At 47.7% G+C, this 22116-nt stretch overlaps 1 protein-coding gene across 24 annotated transcripts in view; it reads right to left on the bottom strand.

Annotated features, from left to right (window-relative positions):
* MICAL3 (microtubule associated monooxygenase, calponin and LIM domain containing 3) overlaps positions 1–22116 on the bottom strand; it is a 215832-nt gene that overhangs the window by 117052 nt on the left and 76664 nt on the right. For all 24 annotated transcript variants that reach the window (XM_081058151.1, XM_081058146.1, XM_081058150.1 and 21 more), the window contains exons 2-5: positions 7149–7490; positions 5366–5573; positions 1068–1184; positions 567–668 (exon numbers count right to left, since the gene is read on the bottom strand). In XM_081058151.1, the coding sequence (XP_080914277.1) occupies positions 567–668; positions 1068–1184; positions 5366–5573; positions 7149–7412 (691 nt within the window). In that variant the 5' untranslated portion in view covers positions 7413–7490. The remainder of the gene's footprint in view (positions 1–566; positions 669–1067; positions 1185–5365; positions 5574–7148; positions 7491–22116) is intronic.

The following is a 22116-nucleotide window of genomic DNA, read 5'->3' on the forward strand; positions in this document are numbered from 1 at the left end:
TATATTAATTATATTATATTAATTATATTATATTAATTATATTATATTTCCCGGTCTTATTTTACTTATAGTAATACTTATTTTACTATAAGTAAAATAAGACCAGGTCTTATACTAATTTTTGCTCCAAAAGACGCATTAGAGCTGATTGTCCAGCTAGGTCTTATTTTCAGGAAAACACAGTAATAATCCAGGAAAGAAGTCAAAGTCTCTCACATACTAATGAACAATTTGAAATCTGACCAGAATATTACTCAGTACTAGGGACTGAATTAAAAAAAAAAAGGGGGGGAGAATCCACCTGTTTATTAAACGAAGATTTAATCCTGCAGTGCCAACTGGTCAAAGCACAGCCTGTCTCCTAGCACCCTTACAGGAGTGCCCTGCAAGAAGTACCCAAGTACAAGCTGGCTGGGGAGGCTGGGGCCTGCCACTTGAGTAGAGTAGGTGGCACACATATGCACAGTCTTAGGAGTTTGGTTTCTGACAACATAAAACTCATCCCAGGGTTTGAGAAGGTCATCCTTCACTCTGCTATGGACCAGGCAAAGAGCATTGACCAATACCTTCCAAGGTGTTCCTACGGCCATCCCCTCCGATGATCACTTCAAATTCATATTCTGACACGGGATGTGTTTTGGGGTGCACCAGTGCCCGCCAACCTATCCCTGTGGACCAAAGTAAAAATGAAGGTCACTGCACAGACCACATTTATACATCAAAGACATTTCTAGACATCCAGGTAAGCAGACTCCAAGCCAAAAACACTAGGTATAAAAGCATGGGGTACAAACCACAGAAAGAAAGGTCCTGACAAAGGCTCACAAAGGGACATGACCACCAAACAATTTTCTATAATCAATACAAGTGCCTGCGATATTTAATACTATGCCCAAGGCATCCATTAAGCCAGGGTTCCTCAGGAGATATGGCTTTACAAACACAGAAGCCCCTTTAACTAGTTCTAGAAACAACCGCAGACTCCTATAGTTTTCTACCTTGATCTCATCCTTCCTCACTCATCCAACACCCTTTTATCCCTCCTTCCTTTGTCCAGTCCAACTCACGTTCGTTTTCTTGGTCCTCAGGAGGGTGTACGAGTCCTTGGAATTCCACATTGACATGGATTTCAATGCCTAGGATCAAGGCTACTTTCAAAAGTATTAGTTGAAGCTGACGGATACCTGGGTAAACAAAAACATTACACTAGTGAGGGCACACTGAAGAGAGGACGGTCAGCAGCCTTTGCTCGGGTTCCCACCTGTCCACTTACGTGGGTGGGGTTTATCCAGATTCCCAAAGCTCCTGTAACAGGAGACATTTTCTTTCTTTTTAAATTTAACTTATTGGGGTGACAAAGGTTAGTAAAATTACATAGGTTTCAAGTGTATAATTCTGTAATACATCATCTACCGTATTGCTCCGAAAATAAGACCAGGTCTTATATTAATTTTTGCTCCAAAAGATGCATTAGGGCTTATTTTCAAGGGATATCTTATTTTTTTCATGTACAACAATCTACATTTATTCATTTATTCATGTACAAAAATCTACATTTATTCAAATGCAGCCATGTCATCTTCTTCTGGAACATCGTCATAACTCTCCAAACCCCGAATTCCGGCTTGAATTTCTTGCGACTCCATTTCCTGTAGAACCATTGGCCCCAATCTCTCCTGTCCAGCAATAGAGCTCGCCTTAAATGAGCACTTCTTGTCCATGTCGCCTGCTCGTAGTGCTTTGGCAACACAGCTGTCAGTGATTTTATCCCATGAATTCTTCACCCACGTCACGACCTCTTGCAGGCCAGGCTTCACAAAGTTTCCACGCTGATTTCTCTCCATTCTATTTTCAATGTAGTCATTGATTTCCATGCGCAAATGGTCTTTGAATGGCTAGTTTACTGCAATATCAAGAGTCGAGATAGGCAGTCATTCCTGCGGGAATCATTATTTGATGTGTTCTTCTCTCTGCAAGGAAGTTCTTCATGTCTTTAGCGCGGTGGGTGTTGGCTGAATCCCAGATTAGCAGACCTCTTTGGCCACCTCGCAAAACAAGTGGCAGCGTTAAATCGACCTGCTTCCTTGTAACTGCTTGTGTGCACCAGGCTTTTTTGATTTCAAGAACATAAATGCCTGAAACACGTTCAACCTTATCTTTCGTGCCCTTAGTGATAATCAGAGGTGGGGCTTTCTTTCCATCCAGACAAATTGCCAAAATACAGGTAACATGTGCACTTTCGTAACCAGTGGAGGGAATGTGGATTGACGAGGCACCCCTCTGATCAATTGTTGTTTGAGATCCTGGCCCATAAACACTGCAGTTCCATCCATAGCAATCATGTTGGAGAGCTGATATTTGCAAAAGTTGATGCCATCAACAAAGGACTTGAATGCAAGTGCACATTTAATAACTTCAGTATTTTCCAGCTTGAACAGTGTTGTCGATCTTAGAGAAAGTTCATATCGCTGAAGGAAGCCATCCAGCCAGTCTTGTGGTGCTTTGAATTCTTTGGATATTTCTAACTGTGGTGCCATTCCAAGGGCAAATGCTTGAATATCAGACCTGTGCACAACCAAAGCCTTTGCTCTCCTGTCAGCAATCCATTCACAGATGATGTCTTCCAGCTCAGGAAATAATGGTTGCCGACCTGATCCATACTTGCGCTTCTTAGCATTTCCCTCGTCCACCTGTTGACTGAGGTTATCGTACTCTGCTTGCCAATTTCGGATCATTCAGAGATCCAACTTCTTTTTGCTGAAAGCTGTAAGGTTCTTGCCCCGGGGGTCCTCCACGGTTCCTTTCTTGTGCTCGATGGAATAGCTCTTTCTTTTGCACTCATCTTGTCTAGGGGTCAAAATATTATTCCCTCTAAATCTACCATTAAATCAAGTGTTGGCTGAAAACTTACAAGACAGGAGTGGTAACAAAAATGATGACAGTTAAGAATGATGGTACATACAGAAGACACGAAAAATTGCAGGCACCAAAATTCAGAAAATGTTTCTTTATTTCAAATGAGTGCATTAATGTACATCCATTACAACATATGGCATATTGAATTATGAAGATTCATATTAGACACGACCATGCCCGTTTGTTATCAAGTGCGCAAGTTACTCGTGCATTGTGTCTGTACTCCGATTGGTCATTCAGCAATAAGTCTCAAGTACATAGGCGTTTACCTCTCATCCAAAGGCTCCTGCTTGGGTATTTACAAATACTTAATTATAATTTATAGTGTCATTTATTTTAAGTATGAATGTTAATAATATTATTTATTTATATTTAATTATATATTAATATTATTATTTTATAATTCAATACATCCGTTGTGTGTTGCAACGGACGTACTAAATGTGTCCATCTGGCTGACAATCTTAACTGGGGCTTCTTTTTGGGGTAGGGCTTATATTATGAACATCCTGAAAAATCATGCTAGGGCTTATTTTCTGGTTAGGCCTTATTTTGGAGGAAATACGGTATATATCACACTGTGTGTTCACCACCCAGAGTCAGTTCTCCTTCCATCACCATATATTTGATCCCCTTTACCCTTTTCTACCATCTTCCTCCCCCCTTACCCTCTGTTAACCACTAAACTGTTGTCTGTGTCTATGAGTTTTTGTTTGTTTGTTTGTCTTGTTCATTTGTTGCTTTCAGTTTTACTAACAATGGTCACCCCAATAAACTTAAATTAAAAATAAATAAATAAAAATAAAGTACCCAGAACTAAATAAACAAACAAAAAAGAACAGGAGTCATTTTCAAAGCTACATTCCACAGTTTCCTTCTTTCTTAAGGGCAAGAAATGTTCTAGAGACACACACAAAGCCCCTCCCTTCTTTGGGTGAGGTGTTCAAAACGCAAAGCTCTGATACAACATGAGATTGTCGCCAACAGGAGACATCCATTCCCCCCCGATTCTGATAGACACACGATTATTTAGCAGAATCTACAATCTTTACAGGACATGGCAGTTACCAGAGGAGGCAGAAGCCGTGCGGCCTGTTTGACCCACCGGGGCTGTACTACCCCAAGGGGCCCACAGCATTCCTCTTCCATCTTCACCTCACTGATCCTCACACAACCTTCTGAGGTGGGATGGGAACCGCGGGGCAAGTGGAGCAGTCTCTTACCACTCACCCTCCCACCACTGGTCTACAACCGCAGAAAGTAAGGCTCAAAATTATGGAAAATCTTGCTCATTATCATAGAGAGATTTATTTACTTAATAACCAGTACGTACCTACCAGGTACCAGACATGGCAGCAGCCCCATGTCACTGAGATAAAAATCTAGTCCCTGGTGTAGGACAAATCTTGCCACATACAAGGCAGACAAATCCATCACATTGATGACCTGTGGTCCTCTTACCTACAGCCTGTGACTAATCTGCTAGGAGTACATGCAAACCCTCTCTAAGTCACTCGGTTATTCTCCACAGTTTAGCACAACCCACCCCCTTCTAGTCACATACGCAAAGACTCATTAAATCCCGTGTGAGCATACATTTTGTATTTGCAGACTGTGTTCCCAGATGCTGTGCACACTGCAGCCTGGCAGATGGGCAGATCACGACCCTGCCAGAGTGGTGTGGCAGCTGTGGCCAGTGTTTACAAACTGGTACAGCTGCTTCGAGCAGCCAAAGGTTCAGCAGTTGAATGTATTTACAGGACACATCTGGAGGGGCTCAGAATAAAAGCTCCTTGATAAGGTTCCCTGGAATCATTAATGATGGTCAATACCATCATAATGTAGACACAGTTTTCACGAGCACAGTCATGAAAACAAAACCACTGTCTGCAGGAACCTGGATTTACTCCACAGGATCTCAGGAAAGCACAGGCCCAGGCTGAGCTTGGGGACAACAGGACTATAGCAAGAGCCACCTAGGCTGCAGACCTAAGAATCACCTCACCAAAGGAACAGCATTACTGACCTGCCATTCAGTAAACTGTACCTGTGGCTTCCCTAGAACTGTGTCCCCAGAGCATTTTGTTTCTACATCAGTGGAGCACCTTTCATATCACATCAGACAGCTGCATCCCTTGGCTTCTTCCACTGGACTAAGAGCCACCACGGCCACGTTTCCTAGCTCGGCCCCAGTGCCTATCCCACTACTGCAAGTGCTCAGAAAGAATCCAAGACCTCACTCAGAAATCCCTAAGTTAAATGCCTTATAGTTAAGCGTCACAGGCTACAGAACCACTGCATGGTAGGGGTTCTGGCTCCAAGCAGAGTGTGTTTTCTACACAACAGATACTAGTCGGGTATGAATTCCTCAGATAATCTGCCTGTCTCTTACTGAACAAGGTGGTAGGCTATGGGGGTGGGGTCCTGAGGGAGAACGGGTTTTACTCACTAATGTGGTCGATGGCTCCAGCACAGAACTTGCCGTAGAATTTCTTGGCCCCCAGACCTCGCAGGTCATGGATGGTGAATGGCCAGAGGTGCAAGACGTTGTTGCGGGAGAAGGCGTCTCGTTTCTCGATAACAACCACCTTGGCTCCCAGCAAGGATAAGTCAATGGCTGTGCGGAGACCGCAGGGCCCAGCTCCAATGATGAGACACTGAAAAACACGGCTGCTATCAGGGCAAATGCAATACCTCTTGAGAAAGTTCACATTTCTGTAAAGTTTCATGATCTCATGACTGGCATTCCAAAGCCCCCCGGAGAGGGCTGTTCTCTCTACTACCAAGAAACCTTCCCACTCATCTGAGGCAGAGCAGAGCACTGCAATGGCTTGAGAGAAAGCTGGTGGCCGCCAAGGACAGAGGACACTCTCGAATGTCAGTGCTGGACGTAAACACTGCAGATGGGCAACATAGTTAAATGGGTCATTGTTTCAACAAACGATTTAAAAATCACATCTTGTCTTTCATCATCAGGAGAGGACCTTTCAGAAGGTTTCTAAGACAAGCAGATTTCTGTCCAAGGAGATATAAATTATTAAATACGTAGTCCAGGCAATCTGAGAGTCCTGGAATGGGTCTTCCACTCAAATGATTCCAGGAGGCAAGTTTCACGGGCCAGAGTTTCATGTGCTGAAAAGAGTTCTAAAATCACATCTTTAGACTGAAAGTCCAGGAAAATGATCCTGAATATCCATATTCTAGAGAAGTACTCAGTTAAACAGACATTTAATTGCACTGCATGTGTGGAAAGAAAAAAGACATGCAATGTTTCTGGTTTGGGATTCTTTTTATTCTTAATAAAATTTCAGAACTCATTCATAAAAGTCATGCCTTTGAATTTCTTAAATTTTGATGATGATTTATAACCAAATGCAAATCCACTGGAAGTGGGTCTCCAGGTACCCACACAGGGCAAATTAAAGCTCATTAAAGAACATTATCGACATAGTCATCAAGTCATTTGCAACTTTGTTTCCCTGTTAGCATTTTCTCCCAGAAGGAGGAAAAGAAGGAAATGCATTGTTCCTTCTCCACTTCCTCACTCCTACCCTCGAAAGCAGACTGAACATGTCAGGTGTTTGCCGAGGACGACCTGTTTCCTGGAAACACTGTTTCTACAGACTGGGAAGAAACCAAAAGAAGTAATTTGGTTCATGAGGCCCTTGTTTAACAAAACAGGCCTTTGGGATATGGATGAAAAGAGGCCTGAGGCCTATGGCCAACTTGCCAAGGGGGCATAGACTCTCTGTACCTGAGCCGTAGGAGTATGGACTGAAGACTGTAAAGCGACAGGCCAAGCACCAAGCAGCCATGTTCAATAAGTACACTCTGGTCCTTTAATGAGGGCCTGGCTGCTTCTCTAAGTAACCCTGCATACTCCTAAATGTGCGAGATTCTAAACAAAGCCTCAGCAAAACCAGAGTCACTACACCACTTGACTTCAGGGTTGTTCTTAAACAGCTGAAACCCTGAAGGTTCTGTACGTGAACACAGTGAACAAGAACCAGGTCAGGCACACGGGGCAGTCAAGTGAACGGAAGTGATGGGTCCACACACCGCCAGCAGGTACCGGCTTCCTCTACTGGATTGTGGCTCTACTCGGCCTGCTTGTCACACAGTTACCTCTGCCCAATCCTTTTTTCTTGGCCTGCCTATGCTCAAAACCTTTTCTCTTCTGGTTAAATCCTTAGCGCAGTGACCCCAGGGCCTGAGGGTGGCCACAGCCTTACCTTGGTATTGGTGCATGCTTTTCCCTTCTTGTAGTCTTTGTGGCTGCCCCGTTTGTCCAGCTTTGCCCAGAGGGCTTTGGCTTTCCAGTAGTTGAGCTTGGACTTGAGCTTGTGATAAAAGGAGCGATAGTCCTTGGGCTTCAGTTCCAGGTGGTCACAAAGCTCTTGGAAGGCCCTGAGGGTTCCCTTGCAGGTGGTGGCCTGCACAAACCGGTCAAAGAGGGCATGTGCTCGAGTCATCATCTCATTCTTACTCTCCTCCATGCTCCCCCACTCTCAGCACCTCCCTGACAAAGGGGGCAGTGGGACGGCTGTCGGTCCACCTGACACTGTCACATTAATCTAACAAAAAGAAAGAAAACGGAACAGTTAGCAAATCCAAATTTGTACCTATAAACATGTTTTCTTTAATTGGGGAAACGGAACAGCACTTTATTGGGGAACAGTGTGTAGTTCCAGGACTTTTCCAAGTCAAGCCGTTGTCCTTTCAATCTTAGTTGTGGAGGGTGCCATTCAGCTTCAAGTTGTTGTCCTTTCAGTCTTAGTTGTGGAGGGCGCAGCTCAGCTTCAAGTTGTTGTCCTTTCAGTCTTAGTTGTGGAGGGCGCAGCTCAGCTCCAGATCCAGTTGCCGTAGCTAGTTGCAGGGGGCACAGCCCACCATCCCTTGTGGGAGTAGAACCGGCAACCTTGTGGTTGAGAGGACGCACTCCAACCAACTGAGCCATTCGGGAGGCAGCTGAGCTCAAGATGCCGTGTTCCATCTTAGTTGTGGGGGGCGGAGCCCACCATCCCTCATGGGAGTCAAGGAGTAGAACCGGCAACCTCTGGTTGACAGCCCACGCTCCAACCACCTGGCCACCCGGGAGCTAAGCGGCAGCTCATTGACTTCATTCTAGTTGCAGAGGGCGCAGCTCGCTGGCCCATGTGGGAATCAAACTGGCGACTTAGCATTAGGAGCACGGAGCTCCAACCACCTGAACCACTGGGCCAGCCCCCTATAAACATTTTTGAGGACACATGACTTTTTCAAAGTGGAGTCCCTAAGTGTTCCAGCCATTCATTCAATAAACGTATATTGCATACCTCCATGCACTGAGACACTGGGGTGGCAAGGAGCCGACAGTGTTTGTTTTCCAGGATCTTGCAGTTAGTGGATGAGACAGACTCGTAAACAGAATGTTAAAAGTACTATGCCAAGTGTCGTTAGTGAGAGAGGCACAGGGGTTTATGAACACAGCGGGAGAGCCCCTTAGAGGTGACTGCTGAGTCTTTCAGGATAACTGTTAGCAGGCAGGGAAGAAGCGTAGGCCATGAGAAAGGACGTAAAGCAGGAAGGCTTGTGAGTGACTCTTACATGTGAGTCAAGAATGACCCTCCGATTTCCAGTGTAGGCCACTGAGTAAATGGTGACACCAGGCCCATGGATTAAAACAAAAGAAGTCATTTATGAGGGTGGGTGGTGAGTGCCATGGGACCCATTACCCGTGCTGCCTCGGTCGAGGTGCGCGTATGAGTCTGAAGCTCGGGGGGACAGCTCTGGGACTTGTGGGCTTGTAAGGAGCCGGCAGAAAAGGACAACTCTCTTGAGAAGACGATGAGGCACAGAGGAGGGAGGTGTGAAGAGCAGCAAAGGGCGGCTCCGCAGCTGTCTAAAAGGCACCATGTTCAGAAGTGTCTCAAGCAGCAGGGACTTAGGGCTGCAAAGCCCTGCCACTGTATATGTGGCACGACCTTATAGCCGTCCCACTTTGGCACAGACACATCTGACAACAATGACGAAGTTTATACCTTCCACTTACCAAAAACACCCACGCACCCACCCTCCTGCGTCTGCTGGGAAGAAGCTGAGATGGGAGACGGCTCCTTACATGCTCTTTTATCCACACGCGCCCCGGGTCTGCATCACTTCTGTGCCGTGTTTTACTTTTATCATCACTACTTAGAATTACTATTGGGAGATAGGAAGGGAAGGTCCAAAGACCAAAACTAAGCGACAGGAAGAACAGAGAGGGAAGGCAGGGTGGTAAGATGAGCAGTGACATTGCTCTGAGCCGTGTATGCCAGATACTGGTGCTATGATGTGAAGAAGTCCCTTGGTGTCACTAGGCCTGGGTTTTTCCTCATGTGAGTCAAGGTTAGACTGGGCAAGCTCTAAAACTCTCTCCCAAGTCTCAAGTTCCGACTCTCGTGCTGAGAAAGTCTTCACGATCCCAGTGCTCAAGCCACAATAGTCCACCACAGGCTGTCCCTAGACTACCACTAGTGTGACCAGCAGGAATGCCCTGAACTCTGTTCTAAGAGCGATTTACTGTTGGAGATGGAGACAGATGGAGGAAGGGAGTTCAGGAGGTGAAGCAAGAAGTACCCACTACTTAGTGAACACACTCATGGGAGGAGCCACCAAACTGCATGTGCTGACGATACCCGTTCTTGGGGGACAGGCACCAAGTTCCAGACCGTGGGCATGGGGAGAGGCCCCTTCTGTCCTGCAGCTCTTACAGTGGGCGGGCCACTGAGCGGCAGAATCCCCCTTTGTGAAGGAGAAATGACATTCTGCTTCTCTCCACACCTCACCACGATGTTATACAGTTAAACCAAATCAACTGGAGGTGAGTCTTACATTTCATGAGAGAAAGTAATAATTAACTGCAAGGAATTGCCATTCCCCCATGTTTTCTGTCAACAGACACATACTCTTCACGGACTGCGGAGGCCAAGTCAAAGATGGTCATTCTTTACCCAAAACACAATGATGAGCTTCTCTCAAATGGGTCACTTACTCAGCTACCCCTCCTGACTTTGGATATAAAAATACAGTACTTAAGAAACACGTCTTGTTCCAATATCCACGTGGCCAAGAGTCCGATGAGAAATAGAATTAACTGGAAATAATGTTCAGTTTCCCCTAAATAACAGTTTTCCTACGTAGCAGTAAGCAGCAAGGGAAATATTTTTAAGTTCCTAAAGAGAGCCCATTCTTTTTCTTACAAGCCAAGACTTGTCTTAGAAATGGTAGTCAAAGATGGCTGTAGGGCAGAAAACAGCAGATGTGTTTATGCAAAGGCAGAAGAAAGAATTAGAAACACAGGTCCCGGAGTCCTTGCTCTGCCAGGATCCTCAGGGGGACACTGTGGCTTTAGACACTGCCAGACAAACGGATGGTCGAGCAGTCTGTGAGCTGGACCTGCATGCCTGCTGTGCGGGCAATGCTAAGGCCACCGGAGTCACAGCTTGTGCAAAGCTCTAAACACACGAGGTCTGGTTTCTCTGTCCTGTGTGGAGAAGAAGAAGATTCTTACTTGTTCATAAACAACAGCCACATTCCACTCCTTGCCAGGATTTGGGGCACTCAGTATCATAATTTTCTTGATAAAACCAACACACAAAAGATCCTGAACATGTATTTCTAAAAGCATTTCCCATGTCATAACGTGTGCCTTGCGCCCTGTCGTGCGGGGTGTCAGGCGGGGTCTCTCTCGTTCCGGCTCCCCACACAAGAACGCAGGACATGGTGAGGCCAGAAAGGAACACCCACGGAGCCATAAGTAGGGGAGTCAAACCACTATATTCTCACCGGCGGCATCCGCCTCTGCAATCCGCTCTTGCTAGCTCCTATTTCTCTGCTAGCGTAGCCATGCAGTTATATTAGTGGCCAATGGCTCAACGGTTATAGCTGACGGCCAACTAGCCACAGCTGATGGCCATCCAATCACAGTTGATGGCCATTTACTACCCGAGCCAGCACCTTTCTATGTGAGGCCGAGAGCCTGGAAACTGCTTTCTGGAGTTCTGTCCCCACACTCCACCCTACAGGGTCTCGTCTCACAATCTACGTGACAAGCGTCTTCCGCGAGGGGCCCTGTGCAAGGAACCTGGAGGTGAATGCAATATCCTGGACACAGCCAGGCTCTCAGGGCACCACCAGTACTTTTGGGCACAGCCAGACTTCCTGGGTTTCTTAGGGTACCACTAGTCTCCCCGGGCACAGCCAGGGTCTCTCGGGGCACTGCCACTCTTTCTGGATACAGCCAGACTTCCTGGACTCAGCCAGGGCTCTCAGGGCACTGCCACTCTCTCTGGACACAGCCAGACTTCCTGGACTCAGAAAGGGCTCTCAGGGCACTGCCACTCTCTCTGCCACTCTCTCTGGGCCTCTCAGGGTACCGTGCTGGAACAACAGCGGCTCACAGTCAAGGTGCTTACATATTCTCGATGGTGGCCAGTCAAGACAAAAGCAAACATCCGCCAGTCCCACTACATGGTGGTATGTTCCCGAACAGTCAAGCTGTCCATTAAATCAGGGATGGAAAGCAATTCCCCATAGTCCATAGTCATTCACCAGGGCTGTCCTGGGGGTGAGGGATGACCTTGACCTCACCCTCATCTCCCAAGGAGGACTCAGCAAGCCTTTCCTCCTGGGACTACAAGTCCCGCATCCAGGCTGCCTCAGCAAGCACTTCCCAGCCCATAGGGCCGCAACCACCTTTGCTTTCTCCGGCCTCTGCTGGTTGGGGAACCGTCCACATCTTCCCACCCCTCCACGCGGGTCTAGCTCTCCGGCAGCTGCTCCTCCTGGTCTTCCTCAGACTGAGCTTTCATACGCACAAACTGCTCCACCGCCCTTCGGAGAGCTTTGGCCGGCACCGTATCCTGCCGACTACACCATGTGTCGTGCGGGGCGGCCTGCGGGGTGTAAGGTGGGGTCTCTTCTCCCGCTCCCCACACAAGAACGCAGGACATGGTGAGGCCAAAAAGGAACACCCACGGAGACATAAGTAGGGGAGTCATATCACTATATTCTCACCGGCGGCATCCACCTCTGCAATCCGCTCTCGCTAGCCCCCATTCTTTCTGCTAGCGTAGCCACGCAGTTATATTAGTGGCCAATGGCTTACGGGTTACAGCTGACGGCCAACTAGTCACAGCTGATGGCCATCTGATCACAGTTGATGGCCATTTACTACCCGAGCCAGCACCTTTCTATGTGAGGCCGAGAGCCTGGAAACTGCTTTCTGGGGTTCTGTCACCACACGCCCACACCTCCAGAAAGGAATCTCAGGCTTTGGTCTTCCAGAAGAATTGCGCTGTGCTGGCTAGCTTAACAGCCGTTTGGTTGCTGCGGCCCACTCTGTCTGAAATAAAGAGCTGCTAACCACCACAGGCAACTTCCAAATCCAAGCCCACAGAACACCTCCACTAACAACTGGCCCTAACTCTCTGTCGACAGAAAACACTTTCAAATGAACAGGGTGCAGCCGCAGCTCCCACACAGCTGCAGAGGGCCTGCTTCCAAGAGGCAGGCAAGTATTAAGTCCCATCTGAAGGGATTCTGACCTGCAGGTCACTAATGACAACAGATAAATCGAGGTAAGTTGGTTACTGGAACAATGTGACAGGCACCCAAGGTAAGGCTACACAAGATTAATTCCCCGGGGCTGCCTCACTTTTCCTACTTTGCAAGCCAAATGACCGCAGCAGGAAGACACTGTGACAGGGCTCCAGGATGTTTGGTAGCTCTGCCAGCCTCCTCCAGTGTCTTTAGCAATAGGACTCAGCTGCATTGTGGTTCCCTGAGCAGCTGAGAGAATGTGGAAGGGCCCTTCCTGTTACTGCCCTCCCTCCTTTCTTTCCCGAAGGCCAAACCCAGATCACGCCCATCTGGGCCAACCCTGTGGATGCTGCATCCCAGTATCCTGGGAAAAGCGACTTTCATAATCACAGGAACATAGAGATCAGGAAACCTGGCCAGAAGGTGCCAGAAAAGCCCAGGTGTAGAAGGAAGGGATACGGGAAATGTGGAGCCTATGGCGGGAAGAGGAAGAGGAGGTGATGCCAGGTTTCCTGGGCATCGGAGCAATTTCTGCCAGTTGACAACATCCTGCATGCTCTATCCCGAGGCAGCTGACTGCTGGCTGCTGACTCAGAAGCCTTGCACCCCTTGGCTGCGGAGGAAAGTGCTGGAGACCGCCTGTGAAGTACACGTAGGAGCACAGTTCACGTTTCTATTTACAAGAGTACAGAATCAGTCATCGCTGACTCATGGTTGGTTACGAGAACACTCAATGTCTAGATCTGATAGTGGGTAGGTAGTTATTTGAGGGGTAGCGAAGAATTATCTTTAAAAATAGAAAAAGGAAAGAGAAACAAAACAACAAAATAAGAACTCTACTTCCAGAGAATGAAACCAGAGCTGAGATGAGTTAATTGTCTCCCTAGCACTGCACCATTAATGTACCAGCAAATCTGAATCTTATAAAGAAATCTATGAATGCTCCTTTCCCAGCCCAGTCAGCCAGAGGTGTGACTTGTCTAGAAGCAGGCACATAGGAAGCATATTTTGGAATGTCACTGGGAGGAAACTTAGACGAAAAATACTTCAGAGTATAGATTCCTTTGTGTTTTGCCTCAGAAACAAGGCCCGCTCAGGCCACTACCATCTGTGGATTGGAACAATGGGGCCCTCGGCTGGGGCAGGCCTGACTGAATCTGACCACCTGGGAGTGAGACTCCTTGTCACCTGGAATTGCTTCTCAGCTCCTGTACCAATGGCTTCTTCCATGTCTCTCAAAGCCCTCAGATCAAGTTCTCAGTACCTGGGAAACAAGCCCACAACAGTAAGGAAGCAGTTTTCCTCATGTATTCTTGTTTCTGGCATATTCCATCCACAGTTCTTTTCTGACTTTCTGTCCTATTTAGCATCTAACTGACACTGAGCAGGATGTGAGGAAACAGGAAGCCAGCCCCACCCTCCCCACCACGCCCCTTCCCATCTGGAGCTGCTCCTCATGTGCACCTTCCAATCTACCAGGACCCAGAGTTGCCTGAGGGGGACCAGATCTTTGTAGCTATAACCTGACCTGCAGTGGAAATGCACTAGATTTCTGGGACGTTGATGAGGGGACAGTCCCCTCATGGGATTGTGTATGGGAGCCTGGCAGCTCCATTCTGGAAAGACCAGTCCTAGGGAGAAGCACTGGCCATGGCCTGCATGGCTGGGGGAGGTGGAGGAGAATGGGATAGATGTTACAGAGATTTCTAATGTGCTACCCAAAAGTGGTATCAACAATGACACAGTCAGCTGGGCAGGCAGTGACAGTCTAAGAAGAGCAACTAGCAAGACTGTAACCCATTTCGACTGTGAGGGGGTCTGAAAAGAGACTGGACCAGGTCGGCCATGGACTCTCTTCCAAGTCTCCAGTTCTGAAAGACGCTGGTATGACCCTAACCCCTTTGTCATCTCTTCTCTAACTTTTTGTTTTACTCTCTTTGCTAACAACCTGTTTCTTCAGGAAAAGCCAGTAAAGAACACCTATACAGTGGAAGAATGAGTGGTCATCACCCAAACACCAGAAAGTCCAAGTCAGAACCAAACACCAGGGGACACAATGGCTGATACCAGGTAAATCAGAGAAACAAGGACTCGAGAAGGACATGGCCGAGGCCCAGTGTCACAGTTTTCTCATCTGTGAAATGAAGTCAGCCATCAAACCTCAGGGCTTGCAGAAATTGAGGTAATGAGTACAAACCACTTAGCAGTGCCAGGCACACAGCAAGACCCAATAAATGGTAGTATTGTTATTACCATCTAGTTCATAATCCCAGCAACAAAAGATTATGTGCAAGCTAAATAAATGGCAATTTATATAACAGAATGAGAGAGTTCAGATAGTTTTGTTTTTTGAAAGAAAAGAAAAATGTTTCAAAAGTTTCCTTGTTCCATCATCACTCTACGCTGACCATTCCATCTGCTCTAGGCGGTGTGAGAATGGCACTGGGAGGGAGGGAGCGCTTAAGGGCTAAGATCTCTGTCAGGCAGCTCCTGCCACACCTGCATGTATATAAGGACTTACGTTAATAACAGCAAAAATAGCTGACATTCTGACAAGTGACTAGCTGTCAGATCTATACTTTGTCTTCATTTAATCTTCACCACAATCCCATAAGATAGAATCTATTATCTCCATTTGGTAGCTGGGGAAACTGCCGCTTACAGAAGTTTACAGTTCACAAAGCAAGGAAGCAGTGCAGCCCTGTTCGTATCCACAGCTGTCCATTTCAGAGCCCAAGGCCATTATGACAGCCACCTGAGAATACAGCGTGGGAAATAAACACTCACAGAAAGCATGCTGCAGCCCCTCACTGCCCGTGAGCCAAAGCCTACGGGTCTGCAGACAGATCCCAGACAGGCCCTGTCTGCTAGCAGATAGCTGCCCAGTTATCAATGGATATGCAATTTCAAGTACATTTAGCAGGGACACACAATACAGGATTCTTTTCCTTCTCACGATTTATCACTGCATCTGCTCCTTTGAAATGGAGCCTTTTCATAAATGGAAGTAAGGGCGGTCTGGTTTCACAGTAATTCTTCCCACTGGCTGCTGACAAGCTAAGCAGGTAAAACAGTACTGACTCGTAGTTATCAGTCGCCACTCCAGGGGGCCTCGCACCCCGCCATCAGCAACACCTGTGAAGAGGCCACCACAAAGCATTCTGAATTACCTAACGTTACTGCACTCTTGTAGGGACTCAGGGCAGGACAGGAAGTGAGCCTCAGCCCACCCAGTACCAAGAGCACAGAGCTGAGTTACAAAGTGACCAAAAGACCGACACTAGCCCGCCCAGCCTCCTGCACCACTAAACTGAGGGCACGGCCGTGACCCAGGCTATCAGGGTGATGAGAAAGGCTCACTGGGGCTCTGGGAAAGCACAACCAAAAGCTGGGCTCCAGTCTACTCCACTCAGCACTACGTACCCACTCCCAGGCGCACAGTAGGTACTCCATGAGGTTCAGCTGACTAATGGGCTACCAGGCCACCTACGTGTGCACACTTGGGAAGTAGTCTGGCTGGCAGCTGGGCAGGGCGACCTCCAGGGCCACTGCAGCACAGAGGCTCAGAGAACACCGAAGCGCAGCAGTCCAAAGGAGTATCAGTGCCCCATCAAGATGAATGCAGAGCTGCTGGGAAAATCAGGGTCCCATAAAGGCACGCGGGACAGCTTTTACCTCCCTCTCCCAGGGGCAGACTCTGTAGCTAAAGCTTCAGAATGCTAGCCCAGAACACACAAACAACTGGCAAGAGATCAACCTGGAACAGAATCTGGGGTTTCTCAGTTGTCTAATCAGCCTACTACCAACTGCGTGAATCACAACACACACAATGGTAAGGCTGCGCAGGGTCTGAAGGATCCTCTGGTGTGTAACCAGCCAGCCCACATAGGCCATCCACAACACACGAACAACTCCAGGGACAGGCAACCTTCTACCTTGCGAAGTGGTCTTCCTAAGCTCTGGGCAGCCTGAAATGTTCATTTCCCAAGGACTCAATTTCTCCATAGAAGACCAAAAGTGTTCTGCCCATAGTTTTTTTACCAGTGGCCCAAAGTTTACCTCCTGGAGGTACCGGAATAAAGTTAGTTTCTCTTCTACATACCAGTCTCCCGGATGTGTGCGATCTCCACCTTCTCCTCAGCTGCTTCAGCCATGTCTATCTTGACATGGTTGTCGGCTTCTTCACCTTCTTAGCTTTCTGCCCCAAGCTCTGAACATAAAGCTTATACCCATCTCATCTACCCTTCCTCCTACAACAATGGACACACAACTACCCACATGCCTACCTGAAGCTACCCCCCACCTGTGCAGCAGATCCCGGCCCCTCTCCCTTACTCAACTACACTGCCTCCTACATCAGTCGCCTTCTCCTGCAGCAAATCCTCCCCCACAAACTGAACCGTTCTCATCAACAGAAAACCTCTCATCTGCCCTGCTCCCACACCTTCTGACTAGCTTACTCCACACTCCACTCCATGAGAGAACTGTCTGTGCTTGTGGTCATGGCTTTGTCTTCTCCCACGCACAACAATCTTCTGAACTTAACAACCATTAGGCTTCCTCCCTACCACTCCACGGAAATGGCTCCTAGGACATGCCTGATTTCCATACTGTCGAGTCCAACGGTCCATTCTCAACCTATACCCACATGCAGCACGAGATCACCCCTCTTCCTGGCCTCTAAGACACCTCTCCTGCTGCTCTAGCCACTTCCATGTCCTTTGCTGGTCCCTCACATGTCCCCAATCTCGGTACGTTGAAATGGCTATGGGATCACATAGTTTTTGGGTCTCTTCTCAATCTACATCCATTCCCTAAACATCGATGGCTTTCAAACTTTTTAAATCATACATTTATATAAATGTAATTTTAAAAAACTTTCAGACAAAATTTACCCTTACTACTGAGATATTCTGATGTTTTCTGTTCTATTTCATTTTTAAAAATTGCTGATCCCCAATGTATTGATTTCATGACCCATTAATGAGACACAACGCACTTTGAAAAACACCCTGCCCTTCATGATGTCCTCCAGTCCCCTGGCTTTAAATACCATTTTATAGTAGAGATAGTCAATGGCACCCAAAGAGTTGTTTTCCCTCTTCTGAACTTGAATATCCAATTGCTTACCTGGCATTTGACAGGTGTCTCCAACTTCACATACACAGAACCAAGCCGCTGGTTCCCATTCCTACCCCAGCTTGCTTCTTTCTTAGTATTATGCGTCTCAGCAATGGCACCACCATCCACCCAGTTGCTCAATCCAAATACCCTGGAATTATCCTAATTTCTGTCTCATCCCATAGTTAATTCTTCAGTAGCTCTGCCTGTTCCATCTTCAAAACAAGAGCCCAAATCCAAATGCCCGTCGCCATCTCTTCCTCTACAGCCGTCCGAGTGCCCATCGTCACCATCACTGGATCACAGCAGTAGCCTCTCCCTGTGTCCACTGTCCAATTCCTCCACCCCAGCCCCGAGTATGTCCCACACAGCAGCCTGAGTATTCACTTAAATGCTGATCAAATCAAGCCATGCCTCCACTCAACTGCTCCAACGGCTTCCCATCGCAGTGTTAAGTCCAGTGTCCTTCCAGTGGCCTACAAGGCTCCGAGTGACCGGCCTCGAGAGAGGCCCCTTGCTCATGTCCTACCACCCTCTCCAATGCTCCTCAGGCTCTAGTCAGACCTACCTCCTTCCTTTTCATCCAGCATGCCCAGCAGGTTGCCCACCCGGGTCTTTGGCCTTCCCAGTCTCTCTGCCTGATGCTCTCTACCCAGAGGGCTGCATGGCTTCTTCCTCACTGTCTTCAGGTCTGTGCTCAAATACCACCGTGCCAGAGGAACCTTTCCTGACAGACTACCTCTCCACTCCTTCCCCGCACCCTGCTTTATTTTTCCTCAGGCTGTGTTGCCGCATGACACAGTGTAGGAGGTCTGACGATTAAGTTCGCGAACTTGTTGCAACAATGTTGCTAACCTTTTTTGATATCAGAGGGATTATTCATTATGAATTTGTACCAACTGGACAAACACTTAACCAAGTTGACTATTTGGAAGTGCTGAAACGCCTGCGTGAAAAAGTTAGACGACCCGAACTTTTCACCAACAATTCATGGCGCTTGTATCACGACAAGGCACCAGCTCACAGGGCACTGTCTGTGAGGGAGGTTTTAGCCAGTAAACAAATAACTGTATTGGAACACCCTCCCTACTCACCTGATCTGGCCCCCAATGACCCAAAGATAAAGGAAATATTGAAAGGAAGACATTTTGATGACATTCAGGACATCAAGGGTAATACGACGACAGCTCTGACGGCCATTCCAGAAAAAGAGTTTCCAAACTGCTTTGAAGGGTGGACTAGGCGCTGGCGTCGGTGCACAGCTTCCCAAGGGGAGGACTTCGAAGGTGACCAGAGTGATATTCAGCAGTGAGGTGTGTAGCACTTTTTCTAGGATCAGTTCGTAAACTGAAATGGCAGACCTCGTACATGACTCCTTGGCTTATTCTCTACTCTTCCAGGACACTGTAAGCCTGACTAAAGGAGTAAGGAGCTCGACTGGAGTATGCCCCTGACTGCTGACACACACCACACAGGACAACCCCAAGCCCTCTTACACTAGTGTGCTTCCTTGAAAACATGTCTCCCTCACCCTGTATTCATGGGCTTTGCTTTCAAGACCTATAGGGACCTTTGAACTATCTTCATTAAACTTCACTTTATTTGATTTAGTCAGAGACATGGCAGTGGCTCCCATCTTAGCTTAAAAGCAAACATGGTAGTACAGCCTACAAGGCCCTACAACAGTGCTTCACAAGATTCTGGTGTCAGCACATCTTGATACTCTTAGAAATATTGAGGAGCCAGAGATCTATCAATATTTACTATTACATTTGAAGTTAAAACAGAAAAATTTCAGTATTAATTCCTTTAAAAATAATAATCCAGGGCGGCCAGATGGCTCGGTTGGTTGGAGAACGATCTCTGAACAACAGGGTTGCCGGTTCGATTCCCACATGGGCAGTGAGCCTCGCCCTCCACAACTAGATTGAAGACAACGAGCTGCCGCTGAGCTTCCAGAGGGGCGGCTGGATGGCTCAGTTGGTTAGAGCGCAAGGCCTCAACAACAAGGTTGCCAGTTCAATTCCCACACAGGATGGTGGGCTGAGGTTCCTGCAACTAAAGATTGAAAACGGTGATTGAACTTGGAGCTGAGCTGCGCCCTCCACAACTAGATTGAAGGACAATAACTTGGCGCTGATGGGCCCAGGAAAAGCACACTGTTCCCCAATATTCCCCAATAAAAAATAAATAAAATGAAATGATCCATTACATAGCAACATAATTAACATATTTATGGAAAAAATATTTCCCACAACAAAAATTCAGCGAGAAGAGTGACCTTGTTTTACATTTCTGTAAATGTCCTTAATGTCTGGCTAAAGACAGCTGGATTCTCATACCTGCTTTCTGCATTCCATCTGTTGCAATAACCCATATCATGTAGCCTCTAGAAAATTCCACTGCACAAGTCTGAGCATACACGAGTGGGAAAGGCAAGTAACATTACCGTAGTATTATTGTAAAAGTAGTTTAGACCTCATGGGACCCTAAAAGATCTGCACCCATACACACCCTTCATCTCTCACCCCCTGCTCCCACCCCATTGTTCACCCCTCAGCCATACTGGCGTCTTTGCTGTTCCTCATACACCCCAGACACACTCACTTCAGCCTTTGCACTTGCTGCCCCTTTTGTCTGAAATATTCTCCCCGACCCATTCATGCATTCAGGAACTTTACTGAGCATCTATTATGTGCCAAGCACTTTTCTAGGCTCTAGTACAATGAACAGAGGAAAAAGCCCCTGCCTCCGAGAGCGTTAGACTTCTAATGGAGCTGACACGTGCGCGTCACCTACTCTCTCACCACCTGGGGGTGTGAATGTCACCTTCTCAGTGTGGCCGCCTTCCCTGACGCCACTAAAAACAGACTGCTGAGCCTTTGCCCTGGTTTTTCCCAAAGCACTTACCACAACTTGACATACTCCAAATGTTATTTATTGTTTGTCTTCCTCTCTAGAATGTAAGCTCTATTAAGGTAAGGATTTTTGCCATTTTGTTCACTGCTGTTGTTAAGCCATATCTAGGCCAGGAGTAGAAACCTTATCTTAAAACCCATCTTGTCTTGATCCTGTTTTGCTTTATCTCCTAGGGGCCTGTGATGGGGGCGGGGGGAGAGGTGGTCCAGACAGCGACCCGGGGCCAGAGCATGGAGCTGGAGGGCTGGGTCATGCCCTGAAAGCCTCTGTCATTGAGGGGGAACAGCCTCGCTTACCCACTCCTATAAAACTCCATAGCCGTCTTTGCTCCAGAGGTTATGATCCTTTCCCTCTGCTCTAGCCTGACCTCCCGCAGGCTAGAGGAAAACAGGTCAGCAGTGCAGACTGACGCAGCTAGACAACACGACTCTAACAAAGACAACCTTGGTCTCCGGGACTCATTTCTCTGGCCGTGCCTGACAGCTGTATCATCGTTCCCGGTTCATAGCAGGTACAGTAACTGTCTCTTGAATGAATGAATGAACAGGTAAATGAACTTTCCAGTTTGCCAAGAAGACTAGGGACTCAGGCAGAATTCTGTTAAGATGTGAGGCAGAACTCATATCAAAGGGAAATGGATTGAGTGTCTGCAGGCAAGTGCCACGAGGGTGAGAAGGAACGCAGAACCAGAGATTCAGGAATCTTACAAGGGGAATCCAGATGGTTTCTGCCCTCTGGTCCTTGGGGACCTGCTTCTTCTCAAGACCATGCCTGCTGTGGCCCCTCCTTACGTGCCCTGCCCACTGGCCCCTGCGTCCAGCTCAGGCCCTCTTCCTGCTAGCAGGAGAGGAGAGCAGGCCAGGAGCCAAGGCCTGGAGGCAGCTTTGTTTTCAACAGCCAAATAGTTTCAGAGTAACTATCCCCTATAAAAAGAAACTGGTTTCTGGAAAAGAAGAATGGTATCAGTGTCATGAAATGCTATACGACAGCCCCCAGCCCACTTCCCCTGAGATAAGTAAAGGACCCATAATATTTCTAAATCCAAGTTTTGTGTGTGTTTTTAAAATCTGCGTCAGAAAACCACGAAGCTGTCATAAGCCCAGGGTGTCTGAAAGGGCAGCCCTTTTTATCCACGGCAGGGTGCCAACGGGGAGCCAAAGGGTTATTGTGCATTTCACTCTTCACCAGTTTCTGATAAGGTTGCCCGGAGATTAGGTGGAGAGGGAGGGAGGCAAACAGACAGGGCACTAGACACTTGGAACACCAGCTTCAGAAGTGGAACGGGGATGAGACAAAAAACACTTTTCTGAACTGATGGAGGAAAAAAGGTCAGCAGTGCAGACGGATGCAGCTAGACAACACAAACACCTCGGCCTTCGGGCTGCCCGCAGTTCTTCTACAGAAGCGGCACTGCTTCCCGGAAACCTGGCTGTGTTCTCAGACCCCTTTTGCGAGCCCCCCCTCCTCCACTCTCAGCGCCCTCACCTCTCACACCGTCCGGAAGAGACAGGATGCCTCGCACATACCACCCTGCCCTCCCCCACCTACGAGAAGGGCCCCCCAGTACAAGGCTGCACAGCCCACCTCCTTTGGGCTTCC

This window comes from Rhinolophus hipposideros, assembly GCF_964194185.1.
Source record: "Rhinolophus hipposideros genome assembly, chromosome: 9".
In the NCBI taxonomy this organism is placed as follows: domain Eukaryota; kingdom Metazoa; phylum Chordata; class Mammalia; order Chiroptera; family Rhinolophidae; genus Rhinolophus; species Rhinolophus hipposideros.